Genomic DNA, 11,807 nt, shown 5'->3' on the forward strand with positions numbered 1-11,807 from the left:
AAAAAGAGATGGGCACGATTTGGTGACCTGAAAATAAAATAGGCTTTAATGTGCAAAACAACAAACTTCACAGAAGGGGATGTCAGTATGGGGTGCACCAGAAAGGCCTAGGGTGAAACAATAATTTATACAGGGTAGGTTAGGGGCAGAATCTGAGGGGAAGGGTACCAATCATAAATTTGCGTTAGGAATATTAAAATGACTGCACCAAACATGAACCAATGGCAGCTGGGGAAGTGAAGAACTTTCTAGTAACATTAACATGAGGACTCCCAGGGGACAATGAGGTTGCTCACCATAACTGAAGTGATTTTTCCCATGGCTTCAGGCAAAAGCCTTCACCCAGTTCAACCCCACCAAGTAATCACCCAGCCAGCTCTCTGTGTGTGCAGCTCCTCATGCCCTTGTGCCCAGCCCTGTGACACCAGCCCTGGGTGGCACCAGCCCTGGGTGACACCAGCCCTGGGTGGCACCAGCCCTGTGTGACACCAGCCCCACGTACAACCTGTGTGCAGCAGCCACCACCACTCCTTGGCTGCTGCTGCTGTCTGTCCCCTGTTAACAGAGTGAGACACAGCCACCCGTGGCTCCTGCTGGGATCCAGGGGCCGAATGGTGTCTGTCCAGCTGCAGGGTTTGCAGATTTGGGGGTTGCACTTCTCATCCTCGCCCCAGGCTGGCAGTGAGGGAGGTGGGCTGGTTCAGGGCTGTCAAGGTTCCATCAGATCCATCCCTGAGCCCTGGGGAATTCCTGCAGGTCTCAGACCCAGCCAGTGTGGGTCTGTTCCCAGCTTCTCCACTTGACTCAATGGTCTTAGGAGGTATTTTCCAGCCTTAATGGTTCTGTGATTCTGTGTTGCTTCCTGAGCCAGTGTCTGTGGGGAATGCTGTCTGCATGTGCAGGAGAGCTTTGACATCAGTCACTGGCCACAGCCATGTGGCTTTGGAGGTGGCATCAAGCCCCCAGCTCTTCCCTGGAGCCTCACACAGGCACTGCTGCTCCTCCTGAGCCCACAGGCGTGCAGGAAAAGGACTCAAGGAGGCTTTTCCCTTTCTCTCTCTCCTCTCATACATTCAATATAAACTTTAAATACTGGCATTTCCTTCCAGCTTAGAACCCCACAGAGCAGGATACAACCTGAGCTCATGAGCAACACAAAAGGGATTTCCTGGTGAGGAGCCACAGGCACATGCCCATTAGTCCTGAAAGGTGGAGCAACATCTCTACACTGGCCCCATGCAGCAGCATCCCTGGGCTGCTGGACTGGTCAGGCTCGAATTTTGGGCTTCTTAAGGATTTAATAAGAGGCTGAACTAAAGTATTAGCTTTGAGTAGAGAGCTGAATTCTTCAAGGTCAGAAGGTGGAGAGGCTTGGGGTTGGGGTCAGTCCCATGCTATGGGGAGGTGTGGTGCTCCCAGCACTGCCAGAAATGTTTTTTTTTTCCTGGTGAGCAGGTGAGGGATGCCTGTGGCACTGCTCCTTCTGCCTCAGGGTACCTGTGGTGGCTCTATGCAGTGGGGCACAGCCAGGGGCTCACAGGACCCGCTCACGGCTGCAAGTTTGGGCAGGAGCTACATGAGAGTGGCCATGCTGTGTTAGAGAGGTGTGTTGGTCTGTTCAGTGTCCATCTCACCCCACCACATTGGAAAACTGACCCAGAGTGTCCCCCAGGGTCCCCTGTGCAGGAAAACCTCGCACACCAGGCCTGTGTGCCCCAAGGGGGGTGGCAGACACCTCACACCTTGCACAGCCCTGGCTCTCCGTGCCTCAGAGCACTCGCACACTGCATGTCTTAAGTGCCTGCTGCCTTCCCAGGGGACTGGCCAGGAGGGAAAGCCAAAAAAGCACTTTAGAGCCAAGGCTTCAGCACTGCACTGTGCTGGCTGGAGCAGCAATCAATCCTCTGCTTTCTGCTCCCAGCTACGTTTGAATCCCAGCTCTCTGAACAGCCAGCTCCATTTCTCCTGAATCATTCCAACACTCCCGAGTCACTTCAACACTCCCACACTTCAACACTCCCCTAACTTTAGGAAAAAAGGAGCCATACAAACCCTGTCTTTATTAAACCCTCATCTTCCAAAATCTTTGTGTTAGAATGGCAGGAAGAAGCCACTTCCTACAGGTTGCTCAAAAAAATGATGAGCCATGGTCAGGGTGGCTGCCACAGCCAGGGATGATCTGGTGGACATGCTGGCTACTTCAGAGGACAGCAGGGCCAGCATCTCCCATCTGCAGAAAATGGTCTCCACAAGAACATACACAAACATTATGGGCCTTTAATTGGAGGTTTTTTCACATACACTTAGGAAAGGTACAACAAAAACACCCAGCAGGTATTATCTTAGTCAGCAAAGCCTGGTCCAGACTCCTCTCTCCCCCTGCCATGCAGCTTCTTGTGAAATTTTCCAAATAACTGGAGATTTAGATCCATTCCTGTTGCAGGAACATGTCAAAAATAACCCAAGCCCAAACCACTTTCCATCCTGCAGTGGTCTCTACCCATGGCTTGGCTGCTGGTGCAGTGTGGAATCAGGGGAAGCAGAGCTGGACTCACATCCACAATGCTGTTTCTCTCACTGTGAGTTTTCCTCCCTTTAATTGCCACGTGCACAGGCTTTGTGGGGTGCAGATATCCAACATCTGCCTGTTTAATCTCCTCCCCCAGCCCTTGCCATTCCCACCCCAACTCCTGCCTGCAGCAGCATGTGTGTGCCCAGTGCCAGCCTCGGCCCCGCAGCCAGCCCGTTAGATGGCACCATGGGGCAGCACTGCCTGCACCTTCCTGCCTCCCTGCCTCCCTTCCTTCAGCTCACCCACACAGGTCTTGACACTGCTCCAGCCATGAGCTGGCTCTTTGTGCAGGGCAGCAAGCTCTGAGCTCTGCCACAGCCACTTCCCTGAGCCCATGGAACGAGGAGCAGGGACAAGGCTCATGGTGCCCTGCTCACCCTGCTCCCTGCAATCACAGTCCTCAGCAAGGCAGCATGTTTGCAGGATCAGCCTCTTCTTTATTTAAGGATTTTGTATAGGCAAATGTTACATTGTTTGGACACACAAATATTAAAATGATCGATCCTATGTGTACTCACCTGCTCCCACCCACAGCTCATGCTGGCTGTCTTAGGGAATTCATCCATACACCTATATACAGTGGCCTGGTGGAAAGTGTGTTGTGAGGTTTGAAAGACTCTAAAAAGGCTCTAAAGGGGTGACACTGATAAAAGCCTTTAAAGTCTGTCTGCTTGTGTTTGTGCAGTTCAGATTCAGGAGCTTTGTGTCTGCCTAATGCAGTTTGCAGACTGTGTATTGCACTTTCCTAGGCTGAATTTTGTTCTGACTCCTCTTGCTTTGCTCTCTCATCTATAAAAGCAGGATTTCTACTGAAAATAAGCAATAAATCCCCGTGCATGCTCAGGTGTAAAGGCTTTTCAAAAGCAAGACAGCTGGCAGCACATTGCTGTCCTTCTGGCTTGGACTTTTTGTGGTAGACAATATATTGATTGAAACTTAAATAGGGAACAAGGGTGTTTGCTGACCTTGTTCTGGTGACAGAAATGTCATTTCAGGGTGAAACTGTGCCTTGAGCTTTTACAGGGACCTGTTGTCCTGGGCACAGGATCAAGGGAGCTTCTCCTCCAGTAAGGATTGCAAGATAGGTAGTAGTTGCCATTTAAAAATGAGGTTTTTAAAAGGGGAAAAAAAAAAAAAGGAAAATTGCAATTAAAAGAAGCAAACTCATAATGCATAGGTTGGTTAAATGTGCACAATTGTAAATGTAGACAACAATTTACAGGCTTTTCTCTTGAAATATTAGTGCTGCTATAAGAAGCCAAGCGTGTGCCTTAAAATGATGAACCAGACTGAGAACGAGACAGATTAAATTGACATTACATATTTCTTAGCTGTGTACCAACTAGCCAAACAAATGCTATGAGTTCTGTCATATATGATGGAAGCTAGATAAAAATGTTATAATTGCTGAAGTGAGTCACCTAGTTAAATGGCACTCCTATATGGACAAATTTATTTCAATGCAAGATTAATGGCCTTTTGCTGCTGGTTTACACGCCTGCCAAAGACCAAACTATGTTGTTGCTAAGCATCATTAATGGATTAAAATAGGGGTTCTGCATAATTCCTACAGTGTATCTTCAAACAGTGTGTTTAGTCTGGCACTAGCCTATCACTTGTTAGCCCTACTAACACACGGATGGGGGCGGCTCAGAGGGGTGAGGGAGGTTAATGCAATCCCAGGAACTCTTTCAAAAGCTCACAAGTTTTCTTGTGGATGACCTCGCGCAGCTTGCGCACGCGCCGGACGCTGGAGGTGCCCACAAAGCTGTCTGGCTGCAGCACGGCCATGCCGTTGTGGACGTCCCCCATGATGATGAGCTGGCCATCCACCGTGGTCATGTTGGGGCACGGGCAGCTCCAGTCCATGTTCAAAAGCGTGATTTCTAGCGGTTCCTTCCCCAGGAATTTTAATCCCATTTTTTCATCCTTGAGAATCTCCTCCACCGTCACCAGGGCGTGCCCCGAGTCCTGGTCTTCGGTCAGCTCCGTGATGCGGCCCAGGATGACGAAGTCGCTCTTGCAGAAGCTGGTGACCAGCTTCTGGCGGGGCTTGCAGGCCTTGCAGTGCGTGTTCTTGGGGAAGGGGCACATCTCCTCGCAGGCCTCGCGGCTCTCAAAGTTGTTCTCGTTGCCCCCGCAGCCGCCGTAGATGAAGGACTGGCACTGCTTGCTCAGGCTGTTGTAGGCCCACCTGGGCTCGTAGGCCTTGCAGTGGCCTTGGAGGGCCGGCAGGTTGCAGATGTTGATGGGGCCGTTCATGCACGTCAGCATGCAACTCTCATAGGTCTCAAAGTGGTTGAGGTTGCTGTTGCAGTTCCCATAGATGAAAGTAAAGCAGTTGTTTTTCTTGGCATCGTAGTACCACCGGGTCTGCTCCTCCCCACAGTCCTCACTGTCCGGCTGCTTCAGGCACTCGTCGGTTGGAAAATGTGTTTTGTTCTGGGAAGCTTCCTTGGATGTGGGCTCTCCTCTGATGACTGACAAAGGGAAATCTGCCCGCAGGAGGCCGCCGCTGTTCTGGGCAGTGCAGGTGTAGATTCCTGCATCCTGCAGCTGCGTGTTGTAGATGACCAGCTGGGCGATGTTGGTGACCACGACGTTCCCCCTGACGTGGTTTGGCTTCATGATGACTTTGTCCTTCCCATCCACCTGCTTCTCCCACGTGATTTCGGGCTTGGGCCTCCCGGTGACGTCGCAGAGGAAGCTGACGGTCTCGCCCACGTAGACAGACTGATGGACGGGGTTGTTCACCAGGGCAGGGGGCAGGATATCCACCACTGTGGTCTCGGAGTAGGCGGTGGTAGGGCGAGCTGTCGTTTCCGGGGGGATGGGGCTGGTGTTCGGCCAGGTGAGATGGTACCTGCAGGTGACCACGCTCAGTGTGATGCCTTTGATGCAGGCCTCTGCATCCATGTAGCACTTGTTGTAGTAGGTGAGCCCGTCAGAGGCGCAGGTGAAGCTGGGCTCCTTCTCACACCTGTCCTTGCACTTGCAGACGGGCTGCCCGTCCCAGATGTCGCACTCTGAGCCTTGCTGGATGCACATGAAGCGGTCACAGGTTGCCTCTTTGGGCATCCCCACAGGCCCCTTCTTGCCCTTGATGTCCATGTAGCGAGCGGCCACACAGCTCTTGGTTCCACAGACATTGGGGCAGCACTTCTCAAAGGTCTCACACTCCTGTGGGGAAGGAAATGAAGCTGATCAGTACTGGGCACAGAGAAAAGGCCTTTTTGGAGGCTCAGCAAGCAGAGAGCCCAGAAACTCAGCTCTGCCACAGATATCCACGGTCTGAAACTCAGTGCCCCGCTGTCAGTGAGCAGAAACATCCCAGGGGGTTCTGAAGTGCTGGAGGAGAAGACTCTTGGAAAGGAAAATGTATTTCTGTTTCTTAAACACAAGCCTCCTCATAAGTCTTTACCCCAGAGTCACATGGGGCTCGACTATGAACCAAGTCCCCCCTTCCACACTCTAATATGCCTGAAGACAAGCCCTGAGAAACAAGAGCAGATGGAAAGTCTTATCATATGGCTGTAGGCAGTAATCCTTCTTATTTTCCACAGAAGTATGTAAAGTATTATTTGAATTCCCTGAGACTAACAGACGGCTCTTGGAGGTGAAACTGCCAAGGATTTGTAATTGTTCACATTGTCGAAGAAATAATAGAATATCTCAAAAGTAAGGCAATATGTGCTCCAAAAATAATTTTTCTATGGTATTTAGAAAAACAAACCCCAAACAGCTCATTATGGCTTCTCTGTCCTATTTTAGTCCTATTTTCAAGAGCAGCATCGCTCTTCTAGTGATTTATTACACCCCGCCTCGGCTACAGTCAGCTCTAAATTGTGGTTAATTTTAGCAGAATTTTCATCTTCTGTGCAGAAAAGGTATTTGATACATGTGATCAGGGCTGCTGGGTGGTTATGGATTACTTCAAAGGACCAGGAAAACTGCTACCAAGTGCCCAACAGGGCACATTTCCACCGTGTGTTAAATCTCTACAAGCCCCCTAAAATCCATCAGCTTTCTCATAAGTGAGAACAAAATGGTTTTTAAGCTACCAAGCTAAACAGCTTCTCCTGAGTCCAGTATCCTTTCCTTATTGGGAAAAAGATGACCTAATACCAAAACTCTTTCCCCATTTCCAGCTGCACATTACTAGGTTTCAGAAGCAAAGCTAGAAACCAGGATTGGGGAGTTTTTCAGCTGGGGTCAAGGAGTGTGGCTTGGCAGAGTCCTTGGTTGCCTGCAGTACACTCACTCCATCCAGAGTCCCAGGACTCTGTGCTGCCACTAGGCAAAAGGAATATTGGTAGCCAGTGGCTTTTGGCTTTCAGGTTTTGACCAGTCAATTATTAAAACATCATTGTCTGCTGCTGCTGCTGCTGCTTCTGGGGTTTTGAAAGCGTTTTAGTGTTCATTGCTGCACCTGGTAGTTGGAACAGAGGCAGCTTATTTGGGAATGGCAAAAGTAAAAAGAGCACCTTCATTGCTAACACATGGGATCCATCTGAGTAAATGTCTTTGTTTACTTAGGGCCAGAATTTTTGTCTTTTTTTTTCCCCTTTTTAGCATTGCAGAAACAATATACAGAGCACAAACCCAAACACTTTTTTTTCAGCACAGTAAATGTTCCTGTCAGCCAGGTTTGGGCTACAGAAGCATTGTCATGGGACATGATGTAAGAGGTAGGACAAGCAGGTATTTTCAGATGCCAGCTTGAGCTGGCAGTGCTGACAGGTTGAAAAATGAATTTTATAGTGGTAAACTAAACACGTTTTGAGCTGGGAGCATCCCACAGAACATCTGCCTGGTCATTTTAGGCATGCCCTGTTCTGCACCCCAAGCAAGCTTTGCTCTTCAAATGCAGCAAAGGCTGATGATTTACGTGCTAAATTAAACTATTTCATACAGGATTCCTCTCAGGAACATAAAACATTGATGATAGCCACAACAAAGATAAATACTACAGATTGGCCCCAGGGCATGCTGAGTTCTGGAGTATCAAATTCAGACGTTTCTTTTGACATGAAAACAAGGAAAAGGATCAAACAGAGTGAGCGCTATACCCACCCCAGCAAAGTGACAGCTGGCACACACCTCCCCTCTTAACTGATAACTCATCAAGCCTTTTCTACGTTATTCAGGGCACGGGTCAGTTCAATACATTCTCTGTCTGCACTGGTCCTGCCTGGTGCCAGCACCCCTCCAGTGGGACAGAAGGCTCCCCCAGAGCCCCGAGAGCCGCGGCAGCGCCCGTGACGCAGAGACACAAACGCGCATCACTCACCAGGTCAGCGTCGCACTCCCGCTTGCAAGTGCTCTGCGCGTCCACCCACAGGTTGGGGTTCATGTCATTGGGGCATATCCCAGCGTGCGAGTAGCGGATGGGAGGCAGGGCTCTCCCCTTCAGAGACACCTCCAGGAGCAACAGGACACTGCTCTTCCCCAGCAAGATCCACATCCACCGAGTGAACAGCACCAACAACATCTCAGAACTTCTCCAGGGCAGTGGCAGTGTCTGAGCTGGAAGCAGTTCTTGTCTGCTTGGGGTTGCTATTTTTTTTTTTTTTTTTTTTTTTTTTTTTTTTTTTGTGGTAAGCCTTAAGTTTTTGAGGAACCCAGATGCACCTGACTTCAGTAAAAATTTCAGCAAGCTCCTCTGCTGCCTCTGTCGATAGTGCAGTTTGGTCTGGACCTCATTGGATTAAAGGTCCTAGGAAGTTCACCCCCTTATTTTAAGAGAAACGCTACTTGTGCGAGCAGAGTTAGGTCTATTTATACCCTGCCTCTGTTAACAAGTCAGAAAAAGTAAACTTGATTTCTTTGACAGGCACACGCTTCCTATGTCCTGGTGGCAGTCAGACAGATTTGTTGCAAGAAAAAAAAGCTGGAAAGAGTTCAAAAGGCTGGAACTGGCATGGTGGGACCCCTGCATGTTTCTGAATGCAGGGAGGCCTTCTTAACCCCTTTAGACCTAAAGTACTTCCCTATGCTAAGAATGGCATTTACTTCTGAAAGGGGACTTGTCTAAGTAACACGGACCCGCAGTCAGGGGATTTCCCCACGGCAAGGGGCTACACAATCACTTGCTAAAAGGAACAAATAATAGGATTGAAGCAATTAAAGCCAGAATATAGTATTTTAACAAAGGAAGTAGGGAAGAAATAACTTATTTAAACTTAGGATCGACAAAGCAGAATGTCTTCATAATTTCTCCCAGGGCTCCTCCAGGCTTTTTTCTTCTCTTTGGTTGTGAGATTTCCATGATGTTAAGTTTAATGCTGCTTTCCAGTCCCACCAGGAAGATGTTAAAAGTGTCCCTGAATTCCTCCATATTTCCTGACAGCCAGATCCCATTGTACAGTGCATTGCTGACCCCTTTAACAGCAACAACAAAAAAATAGTAGAAGTTAAACTCTATGGAAACCTGCATAAAGGAATGTACAGCATTTTTGCATTGGGGGCTGGGAGGGAAACTCAGTCAAGCTGAGTTCCTCATTCCCTGATTATTACAGCAAGGGGCTGATCCTGCTCGTGCTGAACACGTGCCAGAATCCAGAGATGAGTGGCAGAAGTCCGAGCTGCTCAGCACCCTCCAGGATGAGGGCCTCTGGGCTGAGTTTTGGGCTAGCTTGGCTGGATCCTGCATGTTGATAAGAGCCTCCTGGGAGGATGGGGGAAGTTTGCATCCCACGTGGAAGTTCTGCAGGGCTGGACCAGCAGCACTGTGCCTGGGTAGGAGGGAAGGGTGTGCATCCACCCCGTGCCCAGTGCTGAGAGCTGCAAAGCCAACCAGTCAGCCCTAACTTTTTTCCACTGTGTTTATAAACCCAGAGTTGTTTTTCATGGCTGAGTTTGGACCTGATTCTCCCCTGAGCGATGATGATACTGCCAACCAGTACAACCAGCAGTGAACTGGGTCACCATGGGGCTCCTGCTCGTCCCCTGGGGCTCAGCAGCAGAGCACAGTGACCTGCTGGTTTTCCAGGATCACCTCTGGGAGAAAGGGAGGGCAACCTGGAGCTGACCTGCCCCAGGCTGTGGCATTTCTGTAGCAACCAGGCTTATAAAAGGGGCTCTTGCAGCTCTGATTTGTGTGCCTGCATTAGCCATATGCACAGTATTTGAATTTCATGGGACGTGCAGAGCAAAGTTGTCCAAATTAGCTATTTATAAGGAGCGAAGTCAACTGCCAGGCAGCAGTTTGCAGTTGATTTATTCACTCTGAAACTTTAGAAACCTGCATGACACTTGTACAAAGTGCGGCTGTGCGCTAAATGTTTTATTCAATACTTGTTTACAAAGACAAACGCAGCACCCTGTGATGCCTAAAAAAGCCAACCAAAAATGACACATTCCCAAAAGGTACTTAAAATTCTTACAGCTCTATTAACAACAAAATCACATGTATGAGTGGCTCTGTTGCCTAAACAAAGACACTTTATATTGTAAGACTGACTACAGATAAGCTTTGAAACCAGCTGTATGTGGGTCTTGAGGAGTGCTGGGGAAGCTGCCTTGCTGACCTCAACAGCCACTGCACATGCAGGGAGTTTTCTCTCAATCCAGAGTAGCCATGGATATGATTTTTCTCTGCCAGCTTTAATCTTTTATGGCCATTTTACCCCCATACCTGCTGGACCAGAGGTGGATCTTACAGCCTCCATCTCCTCTCCTGGTGCCAGACAGCCACGTCCTTGCCAGCTTTGGTGAGTGAGAGACACACTAACGTGGGCCACTGTAGGTGGAACTCTGTTCCAAACAGGAAAAAACCAGCACTATCTTATTTTTAACTGTCCCTAACCAGGGATCCCTTGCCCAGAGGCACATTTCAGCTGTGGGGGAGCAGAGTGGGGCTCTGAGGAGTCAGGTACTGGTTTGCATCAGACAGACAGTGCAGCCTTCTGCTTTGCTGTCCTTCTTCAGCCACAGGGATATTCTCCAGCCACAGGTAAATCCCATTGCAGCTTTCTGCTTTCAGCTCTGAGGGATCATGTTCCTGGATCAGTCCTTTGGCCCCTTGAGCTCAGCCAGGAGAGAGGAAAACATTGCCATAAATCTCCCTGTGAATGTGGGCAGACAGCTCTAAAGGGCAGGGGAAGCAGTGAGGGCTCCAAACAGCCCTCGACAGCTGCCCCAGTCCTGCCAGGACATCCCAGAGATGCTGTTACCCAGCCCGAGGAGCACATCCAGGAGGGAAACCAGGCTGCCCCAGCTTGGCCCAGGGACAGTGGGGATCCTGACTGTCCCAGCATGGACAGCCAAGCTCTGACTAATGCACTCACTGTCTCCTGGGTTTCACTGAGGGCTGTTTACTTGCCTGGTTTAAGTAAATTTAACTCCAGTGATCTCAGTGGATGTGACTGGACACTCCAGAACACCACCAGTTACTGCCCAGTTGTGAACTGGGGTCTCTGTCAAGGTCCCCAGGTCCAGTTTTTCTGTTCCTCCTCATGTGTAAAGCACTGTGCATTTTTTTCTTTAATATAAGCAATGAAGTAATCCCCATTCTCCATTGCTATGAACAAATCCATTATGAAAGCTGATTTTATGGCTTATCTTATCTCAGCCACATCAGATACTGATCTGATAAAGGTCTTCCCAAAAGAGATCAAGCCTTGGAAGCAACTCTATTACTACCTCAAAATACTCCTTTCTGTACAAGAGACTGGAATGAGTCTGCTGGATGGGGAACTGGGATGAACTTCTCTGGATCTCAGATGGACAAACCTGAGATCTGATGGCACAAAGCAACATCCTGGGTCTGCTCCCAGCAGTGGAAACATCAGTGTAGGACCAGCCCCAGTCCTGAAAAGCTCTCCTAGGGTGCCCAAGGTCCTGGTTAGAGTTGTTAATCTAGAACTGGCTTAACTGTTATTGGGTTTTTTGTAAATTATATTTTGTGTCCTCTTCTATGCCAAGTGTTGACCCAGTCTGTGGTGTGACACCTTTTAAATGAGGATGGAAACAGGATTCTCTTGTGTGCAGAAAAGTATAATTTTATTTGGGTATTTTTCCTCAAGCCACTGCTAAAGGAGCAGCAAACTGTTGATCAGATTTACTAAGGCAGCAGTGCTCATCTGGAGTTACTCAGTGGAGGGTGGATTGATTTGATTTGCTCTTGGCAGGAACCATCACCCAGTGATGTTAAAACTCCAACTCCCATTGATCTCTTCCTCAGCACAGGGGCCCTTCCAGCCCCAGCCTCTCGTGCTCCCTGGGCCTGCTGCCA

At 49.1% G+C, this 11,807-nt stretch overlaps 1 protein-coding gene across 1 annotated transcript; it reads right to left on the reverse strand.

Annotated features, from left to right (window-relative positions):
* Positions 1 to 2,275: 2,275 nt before the first annotated feature.
* On the reverse strand, positions 2,276 to 8,083 carry WFIKKN2 (WAP, follistatin/kazal, immunoglobulin, kunitz and netrin domain containing 2). The gene is made up of 2 exons (XM_056506064.1): positions 7,863 to 8,083; positions 2,276 to 5,752 (listed from the first exon to the last, which is right to left on the reverse strand). The coding sequence occupies exons 1-2, from the start codon at positions 8,061 to 8,063 to the stop codon at positions 4,241 to 4,243; spliced, it is 1,713 nt and encodes a 570-aa protein (XP_056362039.1). The 5' UTR covers positions 8,064 to 8,083; the 3' UTR covers positions 2,276 to 4,240.
* Positions 8,084 to 11,807: the final 3,724 nt, after the last annotated feature.

Source organism: Oenanthe melanoleuca, chromosome 18, assembly GCF_029582105.1.
Source record: "Oenanthe melanoleuca isolate GR-GAL-2019-014 chromosome 18, OMel1.0, whole genome shotgun sequence".
Lineage (NCBI taxonomy): Eukaryota > Metazoa > Chordata > Aves > Passeriformes > Muscicapidae > Oenanthe > Oenanthe melanoleuca.